This window comes from Hevea brasiliensis, chromosome 8, assembly GCF_030052815.1.
Source record: "Hevea brasiliensis isolate MT/VB/25A 57/8 chromosome 8, ASM3005281v1, whole genome shotgun sequence".
Lineage (NCBI taxonomy): Eukaryota > Viridiplantae > Streptophyta > Magnoliopsida > Malpighiales > Euphorbiaceae > Hevea > Hevea brasiliensis.
In genome coordinates, this window is record NC_079500.1 from 7,744,080 (window position 1) to 7,765,028 (window position 20,949).

At 31.3% G+C, this 20,949-nt stretch overlaps 3 protein-coding genes and 1 pseudogene across 5 annotated transcripts; 1 reads left to right on the forward strand and 3 right to left on the reverse strand.

Annotated features, from left to right (window-relative positions):
* The first annotated feature begins 1,137 nt into the window (after positions 1-1,137).
* Positions 1,138-6,524, forward strand: LOC110663783 (DNA (cytosine-5)-methyltransferase 1A-like; annotated as a pseudogene).
* Positions 6,525-8,118: 1,594 nt separating this feature from the next.
* On the reverse strand, positions 8,119-11,000 carry LOC110663742 (NADPH-dependent pterin aldehyde reductase). 3 transcript variants are annotated; one of them, XM_058151188.1, is made up of 5 exons: positions 10,739-11,000; positions 10,571-10,640; positions 10,278-10,471; positions 9,852-10,024; positions 8,119-8,278 (listed from the first exon to the last, which is right to left on the reverse strand). In XM_058151188.1, the coding sequence occupies exons 1-5, from the start codon at positions 10,982-10,984 to the stop codon at positions 8,260-8,262; spliced, it is 702 nt and encodes a 233-aa protein (XP_058007171.1). In that variant the 5' UTR covers positions 10,985-11,000; the 3' UTR covers positions 8,119-8,259. The 3 variants fall into 3 exon arrangements, with proteins under 3 accessions (XP_058007171.1, XP_058007170.1, XP_058007169.1); XM_058151187.1 differs by lacking the exon at positions 8,119-8,278 and adding an exon at positions 8,665-8,840; XM_058151186.1 differs by lacking the exon at positions 8,119-8,278 and adding an exon at positions 8,665-8,905.
* Positions 11,001-16,081: 5,081 nt separating this feature from the next.
* LOC131182249 (mitogen-activated protein kinase kinase kinase 1-like) lies at positions 16,082-18,403 on the reverse strand. The gene is made up of 3 exons (XM_058151184.1): positions 18,150-18,403; positions 17,309-17,868; positions 16,082-17,078 (listed from the first exon to the last, which is right to left on the reverse strand). The coding sequence occupies exons 1-3, from the start codon at positions 18,382-18,384 to the stop codon at positions 16,281-16,283; spliced, it is 1,593 nt and encodes a 530-aa protein (XP_058007167.1). The 5' UTR covers positions 18,385-18,403; the 3' UTR covers positions 16,082-16,280.
* Positions 18,404-18,521: 118 nt separating this feature from the next.
* LOC131182000 (E3 ubiquitin-protein ligase UPL5-like) lies at positions 18,522-20,900 on the reverse strand. The gene is made up of 2 exons (XM_058150627.1): positions 19,394-20,900; positions 18,522-19,078 (listed from the first exon to the last, which is right to left on the reverse strand). Exons 1-2 carry the CDS (start codon positions 20,775-20,777, stop codon positions 18,522-18,524), a joined length of 1,941 nt encoding a protein of 646 aa, XP_058006610.1. The 5' UTR covers positions 20,778-20,900.
* Between the last annotated feature and the right edge of the window lie 49 nt (positions 20,901-20,949).

A 20,949-nucleotide genomic window follows, 5' to 3' on the forward strand; every position in this document is an offset into this window, starting at 1 on the left:
TGCTTAAGATTACTAACTTGGGCATTATGAGATTTTTAGTATTGAATGTTTAACGATACTTGGCATGCGATAAAACTAATTTTATCTATAATTAATGATTGTCATCCATAGCATTAGGTGAATTTACTGTAATTTCAAAGTTATAGTGCAGTCTCTGTACCATATTTTACATACCACTGGTATATGTTAATGTTGTAAACATTTCATAAGTGCACACTGATTATTGATGTATTGCGATTAACGGTCCTTAAAGATTTCAAATTTTCTTATGAAATATGGTTCTCGGGCAGGCTTGTATGTAACGGCAACATGTCATATTTTCTTTTCATGCTTAAGTCATTGAGGTTCTGCTATCAGTATCTTGGTTCTATTCTATACCCTTTTTCCCTCTGCACAGCCTAAATTGTTTCCTAGTTATAGTTTACTATTTCTACTCATTGCAGAGATCAAATGCATAAACTCTGTAACTATAAATACATATATGGGATTTTGATTTCCTAATTCTTTTATTTGGGGGTAAATAAATTGATAGCTCTTGGTATAGGATTCTGCACTCTTTTCATCTGCATATATCTCCTATTCATTATCTTTGTTCAAAGCTGGACTAGTATGCCAGCTTGCATTCCTAAAAAGTTTTTGCCATATGTTACAATATGTGCATGGCTGTGTACCGTCATATACATGCTTTTTTGTGTGTGTGTGTGTGTGAATAATCCATGCTGCATAGCTTTTCAGGCAAGGTTTCGCCATGCATTATCTTCTATGTTGTATGAATTTGTTTTACTGTATGAATTTGTAGTTACACTCTCATTTTTGTTCAGTTTTATTTGTTCTATTGCTAATATATATTTAGCATCTCTCATAAGCATACTTTCCATTTGGTTTCCATGAAATACTGTGATGTGTTCATGAACCTCTTGGTCATTATGTCATTTGGATGCTTTTTGATATTCATCTGTGGAGGAAATTGTTGCTATGCAAGTTTTGCCTTTGAAACACTCTATATGTGGGTTTGTCTTCCTTTTTAGCTATTTCTGGGAACATATTATCACATTTATATCTCCTATAACTTCCATTTATCTTTATGAACCATCTGTATTCCTCTTCTTGCTATCTGAATGGATCAATTGTTTTAGGGATAGCAAAAAACACTAGAGGAGGATCTAAGTCTTCTACTTCTGGTGTTGAAGAATCTAATCACAGAAGTGGAGTTGCGACTAAACTAAAGCAGAAGAGAAGTAGGTCTGAGAATGGTGAAAATGTGTCTCGTTTGAGGGAGATGCCAAGGAGGGCAGCTGCTTGCTGAGATTTCAAAGAACAGTCTACAGACTTCTCAGAGAAATCTTCACTAATAGAAATTAAAAGGGTGGTTGTAGTGGAACATGAGTCTGTAGCCTTAGGTTTGACAGCTGGGCAGGATGATCCTCGATCAAACAGAAGACTGAAGGATTTTACTTTCCATGATGCTGGTGGAAACCCACAGCCACTTGAGATGTTGGAAATTGATAACTTCTTCATTTCAGGTCTCATCTTGCCCCTGGAAGAGAGTATAGATAAAGAAAAAGGAGTAAGATGTAATGGTTTTGGAAGGATTGAATCATGGGTAATTTCTGGTTATGAAGAAGGATCACCTGTTATGTGGGTCTCAACTGGATTAGCATATTATGATTGTATTAAACCTTCTTATAAATACAGAAGATTCTACAATCTTTTCTTTGGAAAGGCCCATGCATGTGTGGAGGTATACAGGAAATTATCAAGGACATATGGTGGAAATTCCAATATAGGTGTTGATGAACTGATTGCAGGTGTTGCACGTGCAATGAGTACTAGTAAGAATTTTCCTCAAGGCATGTCCATCAAGGACTTTATAATTTCGTAGGGTGAATTTATTCATAATCAACTTATTGGTTTGGACGCAACAGCAAAGAAAAATGATAAGATGTTTACAGGTTTGCCTGTGCTTGTGGCCCTTAGGGAAGAAAAGAAGAAATTTGAGAGTTTCTTGACTTCAGAAGCCGCAACCTCGGGTATAGTGGGAAATACAAGTCTAAAAGTTGTTGAAGAGTCAGCTGATCAGTCTACTTCAACCACTTGTGTGACTGAAGAAGATGAGGATATGAAATTGGCCAGGTTGCTACAAGAAGAGGAGAACTGGCTGTCCATGAAGCAAAATAATCGACAATCTTCAGTTCCTCCATCAAAATTCTATATCAAGATCAATGAGAATGAAATTGCAAATGACTATCCTCTTCATACATACTACAAGACCTCTTTTGAAGAAATTGATGAGTTTCTTGCCCTTTGCAATGATGGCAGTAATGAACTTCCTGAAAACATGCTTCATAATTGGACACTTTACAACTCTGATGCTTGATTAATTTCTTTGGAGGTCCTTCCTGTGGGGTGTGCTGATGTCAATATGATGATATTTGGGTTAGGTAATGTTATTCAGGATCCGGATGGAAGCGAATATTATCTTGATGATAGTTCTAACCAGTCTTCATCAGCTTGTGTTGAAGTAGAAAATGGAATTGGACTTCCAATATATTTAAGTGATTTAAGGAATGGAAGATTGAATTTGGATCATCAATTATTTCGATATCAATTCGAACAGATTTGTCCTGGTATGTACATGTAGGCTTATGTTAACTTGTTAGTATGATGGTACTATTAGTGTTATATTTTTTCTTTCAGTCTCATTAATTGAATTTTTATTTTCCCCTTGCAATTGATTCATCAGGTTTCAATGAATTTCACCTGCTTCTTTATTTGTGCTAGTTTCTTAAATTTGACAAATCTTACCCGGTTTTTAAAGCTGGCAATTTCTGTATAAATTAGTTATTGAGAAGCTAATGCAATTGTTTGCCATGAGCCATCTGTAGAAAACAATAAATTTAAAAATGAGCCAGATAGACAAAATCACCAATAGAATAGTTATCGGGAAGCTAATGCAATTTCATGGCTCATTTCTGCTTCTCAAATATTATTTCTTATTCAAGATGATTGTATTTATGTCTGAGACATCTGTAGAAAACAATAAATTTAAAAATCTTCAGTTTTTCAGTTTGTTGAAATATTGTGTACTTAACTAACTTTATTTATATTGTTTTTGTAACATAAGATTATTGCAGACCTGACCTGATATGAAAGTGTTTTGTAATTGATTTTTCAGGTATACTATAGTGAATATTTAATGACAGTTCCTATTGTGGCAATACAAGGCAAGTGTGAAGTTAGGAAGAAGCATGATCTTCCACCTTTGTACAGCCCTGCCATCTTTGAGCATATAATCTTCTGTGAACACGTATAAATGGAGCTATCAACCATGTGATTTTCTTTCCTTGTTGTGTGATATTTATGAAATCACCTTGTTATTAGTTCCAATGGTCATTTTTCTTGTACAATCTACATTTGTCTGCTTGTGCGGTGGAAATTGTGTTGATTGAACCATGGTTTCCTCTTTTTTACCTGAATGACTATGATCATTTTTCTGCTGCCAGTTGCCCGTTCACATAAAGCTTAGCTCTTCAAAGAAAAGATGATCGATGATTTTACGTATCAAAAGAAAAAGAGCAAGTTTAAAGAAGGAGAAAATGGTTTTAATAATATTGACAAATTATCAAAAGCATTATCTAAAAATCGGCTGGCCACCCTAGATATCTTTGCTGGTTGCGGAGGCTTGTCTAAAGGTTTAGAGAGTGCAGGTATCCATTTTCATAATTGCTCTACTCATGAGATGCCAAATTTAACTCATTTTTCTTATGTTGTCCATAGCTAACCTCATCTATTCCTATTAAATACCTTTAGGAATGTCTGTGACAAAATGTGCAATTGAATATGAAGAACGTGCAGGGGAAGCATTTAAATCTAATCATCCAGAGGCATTGGTCTTCATTAATAACTGCAACATGATCCTAAGGTGGATCCTTGCTTTCTATGAAGTGGATTTTAGTTATGGTGTTTTTCACCCCTTTGTTTTAGCAGATGTTTAAGTTGTTGTAAATGATTGCTGTACTGCACTGCACTGCTATGTTACATATTTATATTTGGTTGGCTGGCATTGAATTTTCTGGGATATATTTTTATCCAGTTAGTGAAATAACGTATCTGTTTTTATGTTCTTTCAAGCTTATACCAATGCCAATTATTGGATTAATATGCAGGGCTATCATGTCTGCTTGTGGGGATGCAGATGATTGTATATGTACTTCTGAAGCTTCTGAGTTGGCAGCAAAACTTGATGAGAAGGAGATTAATAGTCTTCCTCGGCCTGGGGAAGTTGAATTTATCTGTGGAGGGCCTCCTTGCCAGGCGTGTAAAACTTCTTGCTTTACACGCAATATTTTTTGTTTCTTAGACAATTTGAGTATCTATCCATAGTTTAAGGCTATTAACTTCTTTCTTTCTTCTTCTTCTTCCTTTTTTTCCCCTCTTGTATGTACATAAAATATTTTTATATTTTTCATTTTCTTAATCTACAGGGATTTTCTGGAATGAATCGGTTTAATCATGGCTCTTGGAGTAAGGTCCAGTGTGAGATGATCTTAGCCTTCTTGTCTTTTGCTGATTACTTCCGCCCTAAGTTCTTCCTTCTAGAAAATGTTAGGAGCTTTGTATCATTTAACAAAGGGCAAACATTTCGTCTGACTCTAGCTTCACTCCTTGAGATGGGCTATCAGGTAAACATACGTTTTTCCATTTATTCTATAAAAAAATACTCCAATTTTTTCAAGCATTTCTGTTTAATGGGGAAGGGAATATTTTAGAGCTTTATGGTGTGCCATTGTCATTTCCTAGGAAATCATAATCCATTTTTATCAGCATAACTCCATAGTCTGATGTAATCTCTACCTTCATATGATTAAGAAGGAACTAAGAGAACTAGCTTATTCATTTATTTTAATTATTGTAGGTGAGGTTTGGAGTTTTGGAAGCTGGAGCTTATGGTGTTTCGCAATTTCGGAAGCGTGCGTTCATCTGGGCTGCTTCTCCAGAGGAAATGCTCCCCGAATGGCCTGAGCCAATGCATGTGTTTGCTGGCTCAGAGCTCAGGGTTACCTTATCAGGAAATTCCCAATATGCTGCAGTGAAAAGTACGGCAAATGGTGCTCCTTTCCGAGCAATAACCGTTAAAGATACAATTGGGGATCTCCCATCTATAGGGAATGGGGCTTTGGTGACAACCATGAAAGTAGGACTTTCTTCTTTTGGTACTCATTACCTTACACACGTACTTATCTACTCAATGGCTTATTGCTTTTACCTTTGTTTTACTTTCCAGTATGAGAATGAACTTGTCTCTTGGTTTCAAAAGACAATTCGACGAGACATGCTGGTCTTAACTGATCATATTTCAAAAGAAATGAAGGAGCTCAATCTCATTCGTTGTAAAAGAATTCTGAAGTGACCAGGTGCTGATTGGCGTGACCTCCCAAATGAACAAGTATTTACTTTTCCTTTTCTGAATATGCGTATTTGTTCTGATTATATGGTGCTCGTCTACCAGAGGAAATTTCTGGCTCCAGAAAGTTAGCCACCATAACAAGTTGCTGGAATTATGAAGTTGTTTAACTTGTTTTGCAATTTCCTCTCCTGCAGGTTAAGTTGTCCACAGGTCAAGTGGTTGATTTAGTACCATGGTGCCTGCCAAACACAGCCAAGAGGCACAATCAATGGAAAGGACTATTTGGAAGGTTGGATTGGGAAGGAAACTTCCCTACTTCTGTTACTGACCCTCAACCAATGGGTAAGGTTGGGATGTGCTTTCACCCTGAACAGGATAGAATAGTCACAGTCCGTGAATGTGCTCGATCCCAAGTAAGCTATTTCTCTTTGTAAGCAATTTTCATTATGTGCTTGGATTTTAAAGCTGTATGGTTATTTGGGTTTCTGGGAATTAAAATTTTGTGAAAGAAAATACATGGAATGCTGAAAATACAAGTATCATGAGGAAATAGATCTGTTGGGGACTGCTTTCATTGAAAGTTGCTGTCATATTGAGAGCCACTATATCTACAACGACTGGATGTTCTTCAATGGTTTGCTAATTATTTGATGAGCACTTAGTGATATGCAAATTACTGAAGTTGCCAGATATTTCAGCAGCTATTGTCAGCGTTTGACCTTCAAGATTCTCACTTTTTTGTGCATGTAGGGATTCCCAGATAACTATAAGTTTGTAGGAAATATTCATCACAAGCATAGGCAGATCGGAAACGCTGTTCCTCCTCCTTTGGCAATTGTTCTTGGGAGGAAGCTCAAGGAAGCAATAGAAAAGTAAAAAGCTCGACATAATGCAGCTTCTTCATGTATACAGTGAGATTACAAAATTGGATTTGAAGTTTGGCATCCCAAATAAATCAAATCTATAATTTCTTTCATTACTGTAGGTGCTTGTGCAAGAAGAGTGAAGATTGTTGTTTAGAATAGTTAGCCATGCACTTGCATTTTCACCCAATAAATACAAACTCGGTTGTAAAATTTGTTGTTTATAGTGCCAAGCAAAGCTTCAAAGTTTCCTTCTGCCATCTATGTGTTAATGCTGCATGCAACTGGCCTGAAATTTTCTCTTCCCGGAACCTTATTAGTATCTTACCTTATTAAACTAAAATACATGTGATTCTATGATATCTTGACCTCCCTCCACGACCTACTGGAATCAGAACCAACTAGAACCAATCAATGTGGGAGACCATGGACTTGCAAGTTTGCATACAAGGAATTGAACGATATGCCACTGGAATTCATAACCTTTGACAGCGATGTTGTGTTTGTGTGTACATTTGATATGGACCAGAAAAAGATACATATCATCAGCTGCAGATTTTAATTCCCTAAGCTGTAATTAAGGATGTTACCCTTTTGATTTAGAATCCTAGCGTTGTTAACCTTTGTTCCAAGTATCATCAACTCCATTGCTGTTCCTGGTTTTACTCAAATTTGTGGCCTAACCATTCAAAAAATGCGTAAGGGCATTCAAGAAATGCATTGAAACTTCAATAACGATCATCCCATGATTCGTTGTCAACTTCACTAAGCCGGAAGTTCAAAATATTATGCGTGGCCGAGGCGAAGAGGGGAGAGGGAGGAGAAATCATTCAACTTATCGTGGTTAGCAAGTTAGAACTCATTTTTAGTAAAGCGGGAGAGAGATGTTTTCATTGTATTTAAATAATAGAGAGGAGAGGAAAATTATAATATAAGCCACATTTAAACTAATGAATTTAAACGAATCAACTTTAACTCAGTAGTCATGAGATTTTGAATTTAAAACATAATCAAAATTAATTATATTAAAAAATTAAAAAAAAAAACTTTTAAAAGGGAGTAAACATATAATCAACACCAACTTAACAGAAAGGAAACAAAAAAAGAATCACTATGGTTGAGGTCCATGGGTCAATTGGACGTGCCAAGAAATTGATCTTTCGAGATCTCATATTGGATGTAGAGTGTGCGGTTACATAAAAAAAAAAAAATTATTAAAATTACTATAATTTTAATAACGGTTTATTTCTACCATTGCCTTGTGTGTGTGTTTTATTTTAAAAAAAAAAAAGAAACTTTTCTCTCCTTTCTTTAAAAACTTAAAATGCCCAAAAAAGTGAAAGAATGTTAAAAAAATTTCTCTTTCTTTCCTTCTTTCCCATTTTAGCTTTTGGCATGCATTGTGGTGTATCCTAAGATTATAATCTGGGGCCAACATCTGACAAGAAATAATTAATACAAACTCCAATGTGTGAATTCCAATTATTTAATGTGGTTTAGAAAGGAAAGAGTTACCTCATATCATTTAATTCAAACTCAATTAATCTTTGTGGGAAATTGTAAAAAGTGAATCTAGAAATAGCAACGAATCGAATATTTGCGAGTGCTTAATTCAATCAAATTTTAATATAACATATAATTAAATTAAAAATAAATTTAAATTTAAAAATTAATATCGTATCGAATTTGAGTTGAATTTAGATTTTATATATTAACTATTGATTATTTAAATTTATTTATATAATTAATTAATTAAATATAAAATATATATTTGTTATAGTAATATTTATAAATGTTTATATATAATATTTTAAATAAATAGAATTTTTGCTGATACAGGAGATATTTATCAGGCAGTTTTGCTTTTATACAAGCTTCCTAGAAGTATATTCATCTCCCCAGCATCTTACTTTTCCAGGCCATCCATGGTTTTGTGCAAATATAATGGTGGCAAGAAAGCTTGGAAACCGTTTGCCGTATTATAATTTATCATAAGAGTGCACCATTACTGCAGCCGAATAATGCCAGATATTTATTATCTTCAATATACATTGACAAATACTAAAACTGAGAAGAAATTAACATACAAATTTAACAAGAAAGAGAAATCCAATTTGTAGCATGCTCATGACAAGTAAAATGGTTGGATAGCAATACATTTTCACTACATGAACAATTATAGTTAATTTCATGATAAAAAGATTAATGACATACCCCAACTGCTCATTGATTATAGGTAATTTCATGATCAAAAGCTCAATCCATATATCACAACAATCAGACCTCACAGGTTAGACGCCACATTCTTTTGCCTCAGACAACCAGTGCATATAAACACTGACCATAGTAAGTTCCTCCTCTACCTAAAGACTATTTTCAGTAAAAAATATTGAATTCGTAGTAATTCAATTTTAGTATTGACTGGTGAAGAATTTTTTGTTTGAAAGGCATGATACTGTTCATAATGAATAAATGCCCAAATGGTGATGATGAACTCTCGTCACAGTGAGAGAGGTGCTACCATATGCTTCTCTTTGAGCATCATTACAGCCTCAGAAAATTTCATCACACTGTAAGAGATGCACCATTATCAGCTACTGTTAGATTGAGTATCATTGTAGCTGCCTTTGGGGCCCTGATGATTCATGAGCAACAGGTTAAGTGAAAATTAGAAAAGCCTCCAGGATTTTCACAATTAGGAAATGGAGTAGAAGTTATTTAATATATATTAACAAGCAATATCAACACAAAGTCAGTGAAATATACATATGGTATAAACCTAAGTTGGTGGCACAACTGCACAAGTTGGTTATACATGCGTCACAACTCACATAGAGACCTGTCTGCACATGGAAGCCATGTCGAATAAATTGGCCAACAGCAGCATGAGACCAATAAGTACAACTTATTGGTATAAAATAGTGGTAACTTATTGGTATAAAATAGTGGTAAGAGGATAAGAAGGTTCTTCTGTGTAGAATATGAATGAGAGAGAAATTATATAAATTAAATCTACAAATTATTATGTCCATTTCATTTTTTTTTCCCCATATCAATGAAGTTCATTGCCTATCATATTTATAAAGAAATAAAATAAGTTGAGAGTGAGGCATCAAGGCTTTGGCTCAAGTTTGGAGGGTTACATTACTTCATAACTAAGACAAGCTTCTTGGCATTTAACACACAATAAGCAGATCCATAAACAATTTCATCATGTCTCTGACTTCACATGTTAACATTGCAACTTAGCTCCATTTCCTATGGTGATATAATTGCTCTATCTCTGGGAGTTTCTGGTTCAAGAAGATTTTGAGAAACAAAGTAGACACTAATAAAGGACATGTAACAAATAAGTTCTGCAAACTGTAATTTTCAGTAAAAGTTTATACACAGGATAAGATTTATACTCGTGTTTTTACAGGAGCAACAGCTCAATTCAATGATCATTTGCAAGTTTTTCTTCAATGGAAGTAACATAATTACATGCACAGACTGTTAAAATGGGAACAATGTGCAGACAATTTTTTAAAAATATATATAAGTAAGCAGATAGATAATCTAATTAAAGGAAAACTAATTACCATGCATCGGGTGCCTGGTAAATTGAAGCTGAAGTGCCAAAGCATGACTGGAGCATTTCAGTGTGTATCACTCCCGGATTAAGTGCAATAACTGCCATCCCATCAGGCAACTCTTTTGCAACTGATCTGGTCAAACCCTCAACAGCCCATTTAGATGCACAATAAGGCGCAACCTGTTAAAATATAATCAGATGAAAATCTGGAAAGTGAACTTGAAAGGAAGAACGAACATAAAGCAGAGGATAAACATTTAGCACAAAATCTTACTACCATAAGCGTTGACACTCCACCAGCAGACATCACAAATAAAAACTAGCATTTGTTGAAAGAGCCAAATCCCACATTTTTATACTGATTTTACAATCAATTAAAAGGAAACATTAGAGCATAGCTACAGAAAATCAATTTTGGGGAAATTCATCTTACCAGGGCAGCACCGGATCTTCCCCATCCAGAAGAGAAGTTAACAATAATTCCTTGCTTCTTGGGTAACATTAGAGGGATGAAGTGACGCAAAACATTAGCTATTCCTTTCACATTCGTATCAATTACAGCGTCAAACTCTTCCTCTGGAACTTCCCATATCTTGTTGTTTCTGTTAATGGTACCCGCATTGTTCACTGTTTAACAAAATTAACAAGTAAAGGAATTTTTTTTTTTTTTAAGAAGAATATTAAAATTTAAAAAGAAAAGGGAAAATTTTGCATATGAAAATTCACCTATGATATCTGGAGCACCCTTCTTTTCTATTACAGCTCTTGCCAGCTCTTCGACGCTACTATTAGACCTCTAACAATCGCCGGCCATTGAAATTAAACAATTAAAAACCAAAATAATGAAAGAAAGATTAAAAATTGATCAAGAAAATGTAGAATGGGGGGAAATACCACGTCGGCGATGAGGAGCAGGTGGTGGTTGTTATGGTCGGAGGAGAGTTCAGATTGGAGGGAATTTAGCTTATCCTGAGCACGAGAGCAACCGATGATGGTGTGACCTCTCTTGGCTAGTTCTAGAGCTAAGGCTCTGCCTAGTCCTTTGCTCACTCCGGTAATCATTACCGTCTTACCGCCAGAGCTCGCACCTGCAGCTCCAGCCGCGGCTCTGTTAACCGCCCCAAACGACGCCGTTTTCATCTCATATGCAGCAGAGGCAAACTGCTAAAGGGAATGGAAATGATCAGATAGAAGGCTCTGTATTTGAAGTTTCAATGGTAAAGGCTTTTGCCGCTCTCCGGGCCATTGCCACATTGTGGTTTACATATCCTATGGCAGATTCTAGATGCACTGCCTGGTTCCTTGATATGGCTCACAAGTTAGTCATATTTATTTAGATTAATATTCATTTTAATTTATAAATTAAAAAATTATTTAAAATAAATTAAAAATTAAAAATAAAATAAAATAATATATTTATTTTTTAAAAATTTATTAATCAAGTAAAATGTTATATTATTCTAATAATTTTTAAAAAATATCAATAATATTTTTATTTTAATAATCATAAAACTCAATGATATGTCTCTTTTAGTTATATTTTGACAAATTAAATTTTTTAAGTGTCTTTTAATTAAATACTTAAATTATTTAAAAGTTAATTTAAAATAATTTTATTAAATAATTATTTATTTATTTTTAAATTAAACTTATAAGTTGAAAGTAAATAATCAAGTCAAAAAATTTTTTTTCTTATTAAGTAGATATTTAGCTTGGTTTATAAATTAGTTAAACTTATTTAAGTAAAAAATTATATATATTAATATTTAATTTGACTATATATATATATATTAATATTTAATTTAACTTATAAATTAAAAAAAATCTTCTTAAAAAAAGTCAAAAGTTATAAATAAAGTTATTTATGACTTAACTAATTATTTTAAAACTACTTTTAATCAAATAAAAGATTATATTATCTTAATAATTTTTAAAGATATCTATATTATTCTCTTTTAACCACTACAACACTTAATTATATATTTTTTTATAATTTTAATTAATCAAATTACTTGTAGTCATCTTATAACTAAATACTAACTATTTAAAAGTTATTTTTAAATAATTTTATTAAATAATTAATTACTTATTTTAATTTGACTTAAAATTTAAAAAAATATATTTTAAATGAAGAATTAAAAGTAAGTAGCTGAACTAAAATACTCTTTAAATGCTAACACACCAAGCATCTACATAATTTTCATGCTTTTATTTATACTAGTATATTTGGAGCACGTAACATTACATGTGCATCAAATAATTTATGATATATAATTATTTTATTTATATATAATAACTAAATATCGAATTCAATTATTTAAATAAAAATATTAAAATTTTAAAATAATTAATATTAACATTTAATTAATGCATGTAATATAATTTATAAGAATTTAAATTTTTTTCATATCTATATTTTACTATTATCAATTTTTTTTCATAAGATAAAATTTCTTGAAATATGCTAATTTTATTATACTTGAAAGAGTAATAGCTCCAAATTTTCATATATATATATATATATATATATATATATATATATATTAATGCAGTTAGTGCTAAATGATTTAATATTGTAGCTAATATTTTTGATTCCCTAAAATATAAAAACCATGATAAAAAAATATAATTAAGAGTGAATGTCAAATTAAGACAATTAATTTTAGTTTGATTTTAAAATTTAATAATATTATGGACATGCTTAGTTGAACTTTCTAGATGATCATAAGCCATAAAGATGTGTGGCTTTAATGTCGATTTCATACTTAATAATGGAACCGAAATTATATTTTAGTTTGATTCTTTAATATTTTAATTTTAATTTGTTTCTTTTTTTAGATATAAATTCTTGTTCAATTTGATTAGATTTTAATTTCGATTTCAATTATAGAAATAATTTTATGCAATTATTATTATGATATTTATACATTATTATTTAAGTTCTAAATTCTAAAATTAATTGTTAATATATAACATATCATATAATATATTTTTTAATTATATTCAATTATATAAATTTTAACTATTGTGGGATATATATATATATATATATATATATATATATATATATATATATATATATATTTAATTAATTAATTAATAGAAATTTAAGCAATTAATTGTAAACACATTTAGAAAGGAAATGTTATACTAAAAGTCTACATGTTAATATATCATATTTAAAATAAAAATATATTGAGACTTTATAAAATAAAATTAATTATATAAGAAATTACTGTAAAAAAAATAATGTATATTTTTTAACAACCTCAATTAATTAAATTAAAAAGCTAAATAGAAAAATTAAAATAAACATGTACGAATGTTATTTATTACATATATCCAGTTGAATTTTTTTTTTAATTTATTTTCATAAATAAATGAGAAAATAATGGCACTAAATGTAGGATTTTTACTTCCTCATAAGTAAATTATAACTAAAATTAAATTTAAATATTTATAATTTTAATAATGTATGTTTATTAGTCAAATTGTATATTTACTTAGTATTTATAATATTTATTATTATTATATTCATATTTTTTAAATTTTAATATTTTTTGCATAAACTTCTACTTTTAGTAGCCTACCTTAGGTTTTATTATAATTTAAATTGATAAATAATTAAATAATAGCAATTTCATAATTATATTAGAGATATTTTTATCCATTAAAAGTTTACCATTTTATATATAAGTTATTTTTTGTGAAACAAACGAAGCTTAAATAGAATAATTGAAAAAAAAAATTGAATTTAATTAAACTTTCTAAGTTATTTTGATTTTGATTGCAATTAAAAAAATAAGTGAAATTCAATTTAATTGAAATTTAATTTAATTTAATTTTTTTTTAATCTGAAATAAATCAAATCTTATTCATTCATCTACAAAATTCAAAGTCGTGAACAACAGCAGCAATCATTGAAATCCGAGAAGCAAGCAAATTGCATAAAAAAAAATCCTAAAAATAATTCCTTAATATTTTTGTAAAAAATTTCAGATAATAATATGTGAAAATAGAGGATAAAAATAAGACAAATCGAAACGAGTTAAAGATCTAAGAAAATATAATTATAATTTAATAAATTCAATACATTTATAATTTTAAATTATTAAAAAAAGTTAAAGGGAATAAGAAAAAAAAAAAAAAAAAAATATATATATATATATATATATATAATTGATTTTAATTTTGATTATTTGAATAGAAGGGTATTTGTTGAAGGCATGGGTTGGGTTCAAATCTTTCAGACCAAAATCGAACTTTGGGCCTTTATTTTTTTTTTTTTAATTTTTTTTAACAAGCTTGTCAAACCGTGGTCATGTCCACCTAATTTAACTGCATTTTGTGTTTATATTATGATCAGAATTTTGCTCTGGCATGGGCGTAATTATTATTAATTGAATAAAAATATAATTATATAGTTCTTTTGAAAATATTTATATTTAATTTATTTGAAATATTTTAAGAACAACTTAATAAATTTAAAAATAGATATAAAAAAATAAATATAAATTAAAAATAAATAATAAGATTATATATAAATAAATTCTCATCAAGATTACCTTAGTGATATTTGTTTATATTGTTTTTCATCTTCTTTTAATGTCTTAATTACTAAAATATCATTTGAAAGTTTGAAAAAAAAACCTTGATTAAACATTATATTTTTTATTGCATTAGAAGAAGACTAACTTAATTTTTAATATGTACTTTTAATTTATATAATTTATAAATATGACATTTAATTTTTTAGTATTAATTAAATTATAACCATTGTTATAAATTTTTTTTATTAAAAAAATTAAATACATAATTATGCGGACAATAAAAAAGTACCTTTAATTTATATAATTTATAACTATGAATTTTAGTTTTCCTAATATTAATTATTTATAACTATTATTATTATTATTATTATTATTATTAGTTTTCCTATTATTAATTAAATTATAACTATTATCATAAGTTTTTATTATTATTAAATGTCTTATATATAGATTTATCATCTAACAATATTTTAAAATTATTAGGAGAACAAGGGTAAAATGAAAAAAAATTAATGGAGTGTAATTTGTCACGTTTTGGTGAAATTTATTTTGAGACTTAAAAATGCATAAATATTAATATAAATATTTAATTTAAAAATTATTAATTACGGTTATTTTCATTCATATAAAATTTAACTTTTTCTCTATACAACTCAACTCAGCTCAACTAAACCTTTATCCTAAAGATTTGTGGTCGGCTATATGGATTCGTTTCTCCACTCTAAATAATTTTGAGTTAAAATTTATTTAAAAAATTTAAAAAAATGAAATTCAAGTTTAGAAAGAGCTCAAATTTAAATTTGAATTCCATTCATTTAAATTTTATTAAGTTTGGGCTCGATTTAATTTGACTTTTAATTTACTAGTTTATAAATTTAATTATGAGAATATAATTTATTTTTTAAATTCATAAATTTGAAATTGACTCATTAAACTTAATTAATCAATTTTTTTTAAAAAAAATTATAATGTTATAGCTTCAATAAATCATAATTATTAAATTAATAATCATAAACATGCTAATAATTAGATTATGATAACTATAAATTATGTATTTTAATTATATATTTGATTTTATAATAATATTATCACATTTAATTATTAGTTAAAATTATATATATACATAAAATAAAAATTAACATATTAACGTATAAATTAGTTGGCTTATTTTTCAAATTTTTTTCTTAAATAATTTAGTCAAATTACATTAATTAGATTACACTTTACAATTAATTAAAATTCATATATTTAAATAATGATATTTAAAATTAAATTTAACTAAAATAATTAAAAAATTTTAATCAAATTTAAATTAATTAAAATATTAAAATTATTAATAAATTTAAAATTAGATAAAATTTTTATGAATATTCTATCCATTCATCGCTGTGTCTATTCATTTCATTAATGTTCAAAACGCATTTAAATTAAGATTTATTTAAAATTTTATTTTTAAATAAGACCAGCTTTATTATATTATATTATTATATATACATAGATAGATTAGTTATGCAAATTAAATAAGCAAACTTATAATAATAAACAAAAACATTCTTCAGTAACATGATTTGTTTAGTAAATCATGCATGTTGCTCCCTTTGGATTTATGATCCAGTACAAAATATGCAAGTATCTGCTACTCTAGGTATGCAAAAGTTTGATAACAAGAGCTGATATAGAAGAGTCTGTCTCCATAGTTGAGTCTCAATTAAACAAATGAAACAGAAAAAAGGAACTGACCCAGAAATCCAGGATTTCTATATTAATAAAAGAACTTGGAAAAAAAAAATTCCGCACAGCTGATCACGTTTCAGCTGCCACAATTTAAGCTGAAATTAATACAAATTTGTCAAGAACGAGAGTCGCTGCAGCCTGCAAGCATTCACCTATTTATTTACAAATGGATTTTCTAAAAGCTCAGCAGCAGTGGGACGATCCTTTGGATTAACTTGTAGGCATTGCTGGATAAAGTCTCGCGAATCATCTGACAGAGAATCAGGAAGAGAAGGTAGGTGGCCTTTTCCAATCCGATAAATTAATCCACCTTTTTCCAAACCCAAATCAGAGTATGGAGGTTTTCCGGTTAACATCTCCAATACAGTGCACCCAACGCTCCATATATCAGCTTGAAACCCATACCCTCCTGCTATCTTGCTATTAAAAACCTCAGGAGCCATCCAGCATGCAGTCCCTTTACAGGACTTAATGATTGCATTTGAGTTGGTTACTTTTGCTAATCCAAAATCTGCGATTTTCACACATCCATTTTCATCCACCAATACATTGGCACATTTGATGTCCCTGTGAACAACATTTCGCTCATGGAGATAATTCAAGCCTTTCAATATCTGTTTCGTGTACAAAGACACATGGGAATCCTGCAGCGGAAATTCTTTATAAACCTTTTCAAGGGAGCCCTTACTTACAAGCTCGAGGAAAACATAGAGCTTCGATTCATCCTTACTTGTGCCAAAGTATTTAACTACATTTGGATGGGTGAGCTGACATAATAAATCAACCTCTTTCTCAAGTTGGTCAATAATCCCTCCATCTGGCAATAGAAGTTCCTTCACAGCAAAGAAGAATCCATCAGCCGCAAATCCTTCATAGACTGATCCAAATGACCCGCTCCCCAGTCGCACACCCCTCCGCCAATTTGTAATATTGCGACCCTTTCTTCTTACCTGCCAAGTAAAATTGCTTCTATGAGTTAATTTTAGAAAATTCACAGCATGTATGCGTTTTACTAGGAAAGTGAATTAGTAATCATGGTTCAATGCCAATGAGCTTTAGCTTAATAGTTTTAGAGTAATTTCCACAATTGTGAAGTCTAAGTTCAATCACCGATTGAATTCAAATAAACTAAAAAGGAAAAATCATGCTTCAGAAATTATGGACTTCCTATTCCACATACCTTTTGGAACCGATGCATCAGGGTATCACTTTTATTGCAGTCATTGTTCAAAAATTTTCTCTTGTTGAGTTGTGAAGTTCCACTAATTGTGCATCCGCATAGTGACTCATTAAATTCTTTAAGACCCCGTCCGTTAAAAGAGAACAACTGGTCGATTGATGTACCAAAAACATTATCAAATCCTTTTCTGAAAAATAATAGCTGATTAGAAATAGATTTGACAAAGCGATGTTGAATTAGACGATCAACATAAGACTCCCTGCTACTTTTGCTATTCACGTGGCTTAGTTCTGTGCTCCATTGGCGCCCCAATTCAGCTTCAGCGAATTCTAGAACTTCAGAGTCAATGAGCTCAGCATCTATGACCTTCTTGCACCAACGATATAAGTAAGGATCTACCTCTATTACATCTTCCAGTGAAATTTCCTCTTTTCCAGCCAGTTGCAAAATAAACAAATGGGCAAAGGCAACACCCACTTGTATTTCGTACATCAAAGCTAATGCAACCAACTTCCCAACAAATTCCAAGCAATCGAAGTGGAAGGGTTCGAGCTCAATTGCTGTGTATTTAAATAAAAAATAAATAAATACTACGTACATACGCTATTCTTGATGTCATGAACCGGGATACTAATATATATACATAATGATCACAGCTCAAACTAACTTTTGAAATCAAATTGCTTGCAAGTTCCAGATTTAATGTTTGAATCATAATCCAAAATTATATAACAAAGCATTACAACAGATTAGTGAAATTGATTATGTCAAGATTGAGAAGGTAGAAACAAACAGTAACAAATAAATGTCAGTTAAGTAATCAAAGGCAGTGCAAGCGTACCATGATTAGGATAAAACCTATGAGGATCATTTGGGCACGCTAGGAAAAGGGGGTTTTTTTGTGGATTGAATATAGCTCCACATAACTTGCATAACCAATGCTGCAGTACTCCAGGATCTGTAACTTGCTGATTTTTGAATTGCATATACAGATTCTTGCTCAGATTTTTAGACCAAACAATGAGCATCTCATATAATTTTGCATCATGTATTTTAGGAAATTGCCATGCCTGCATTTAATTAGGAAAGTGAATTAGTAATCATGCTTCAAAACGGATGAGCTCTAATTCAGTGCTATTAAATCATCTTTACGACTATAAAGTTTTAAGTTCAAGCTCCAATCCAAGTCAAATTAAAAATCATGATTCAAAACTTATGCACTTCGTATTCCAAATACCTTTGGGAACCAAGACATCAGGGGATTACTTTTATTGTCGAGCTGTAAAGTTGTAGCAATTACGTATCCGCACAGCGACTCATTAAGGTCTTCAAGCTCCAGTCCTTTAACAGACAACAACTTGCCGATTGATGTACCAAAAACACTATCAAATCCTTGTATGAAAAATGATACTTGCTCAGAGATAGATGCGACAAAACGGTGTTGAATTAGATGATCAACATAAGCCTCCCTGCTACTTTTGCTATTCACATAGCTCAGTTCTGTGCTCCATTGGCACCCCAACAAAGCTTCATGGAATTCTAGAACTTCAGAGTCAATGACCTCACCATCTATGATCTCCTTGCACCAACTATGCAAGGAGGGATCTAGATCCCTTACATCTTCTAGTGAAATTTTCCTCCTTCCGGCCAGTTGCATAAGAAACACATGGGCAAAGGCAACACCAATTTGTATTTCAGACATTAAAGCTATCGCAACCAACTTCCCAACGAATTTAAAGCACTCGAGGTCTAAGGTTTTGGGCGCAATTGCTGCTTATGTAAATAAATAAATAAATAAATAAATAAATACTACATACATTCCCAATTTATGGCTATTTAATATACACACACACACTTCTTGATGTTGTGAACCAAGGTACTACACATACACAATGATCATAGCACAAACCAACTTCTAAAATCAAATTGTTTGCAAGTTACAGAATTAATGTTTGAATCATATTCTGAAATTATATACAAAATATTGCAAGAGATTAGTAAATTTATTATGTCGAGACTTGAGAGGGAAGCAACAAACATTGACTTGTTAATGTCAATCAAATAATTTAGGCAGTGAAAGCTTACCAGGATTAGGATAGAACCTCTTAGGATCATTTGGGCACGCCAGAAAAAGGGACTTTCGAGGATTGAATATAGCTCCACATAACTGGCGTAACCAATACAGTTGTACTTCACGATTTGTAATTTGCCGATTTTTGAATGCCATATACAGATTGGGGTCCAGTTTTTCAGACCAAACAAGCATCTCATATAACTCCACATCATGTATTCTTATCTCAGTCATCATCATCATGGCTAAATGCATCCTAGATTTACTATCCATCACATCCTTTCGCTCGAGTAGCCACAAGTGATCATTGGTTCTATCAGTGCATTTAGCTATTAGTTCTAACAGTGAACGCCTTTTGTTTCTTAATACATTCCAAAAGCGTTCTTCACTACTCTTGCAAAGTTTAGATATCACATGCAATGCCTTCAGAATGGTAAGATATTGAGAATATCCACAATAAGCAGATTCCATGTACGAGAAATTTTCAAAATGAGCAAGGTACGCTTCCGTCTTTGAAAGCAAGTCAGAAAATGTACGTTCAAAACGCAGATAGTATTGTAAAGCGGAATCCACTCGCAAATGAATGGTATTACATAAAACGAGTGAAAATGCCTTAAAGTCACGAACATCAATGACGCCTGAGGATGGAGTGGCCCTGCGATCCAAATCTCTAGGCAAGCTTTCTGCCAATTCTCTAAAAATGAAAAGAATACTTGTTATTGGGTCTTCAAGATACTCGAAATTGATTTTATAATTACCTTTTTCAAACAACTCTGTTAGATGAGTGCGGCATAAGAGATACAGGTGGTTACCATCACCATGATACGACAGAAGAGAGACGCATAATTGTGTAAGTATAGATGCACATTTATCAAGCCAACCTTTTGCTAACATCATCTTCAATAATGAATCCAAGAAAAATCTGATTACCGCATCACCAATCTCTTCGATATTTTCATAAAGCGTAACAAAAGACGAAGGGAGAGTAACTAGAAGAAACGTCGTCTGCTGCCTCAAAATGGAGAAAAGGTCTCTTATTTTGTTGCTTATGCATCCATAATCAAAGGCGACCGATTTCCTCTGGCACATAGCATGTATCTGTGAAACCAAATTTAAAGCCTCAGAAGAATTCTGGCGAGTTACACCATCCTTTCGGAGCACTACCTGGAGACAAGCATAGTTTTTAATTGAGCACTCCTTAAGTGTCTGGCACCACTCTAGCCTCTTCCCAAAGTAATATATTTTCTGTAGGGTAAGCGGAATTCCGAAAACCTCTCGAATTTGGTAATGGACAGATTTTATGGTATCATTAGAATTCGCTGAAATCAACCTGTATGGATCACCGTCCATCATCACGAAGACTAAGATGCTGATAGGTTTGGAATCAGCTTCTGCCATCCGCTGTGGATCAAAGGGATGGTGATACCAATTCTTTGATCGGCTTTCAGAGGAGTAGAGAGAATGGCCTTAGCTAGGAAGGAAGCTTTATGTTCTGTATACTGAATCAGTCAAAGTCAATCCCCTTCAATGTTCCGTTTCTTTCTTTTACAACTTAAAAGTCAATCTCTAT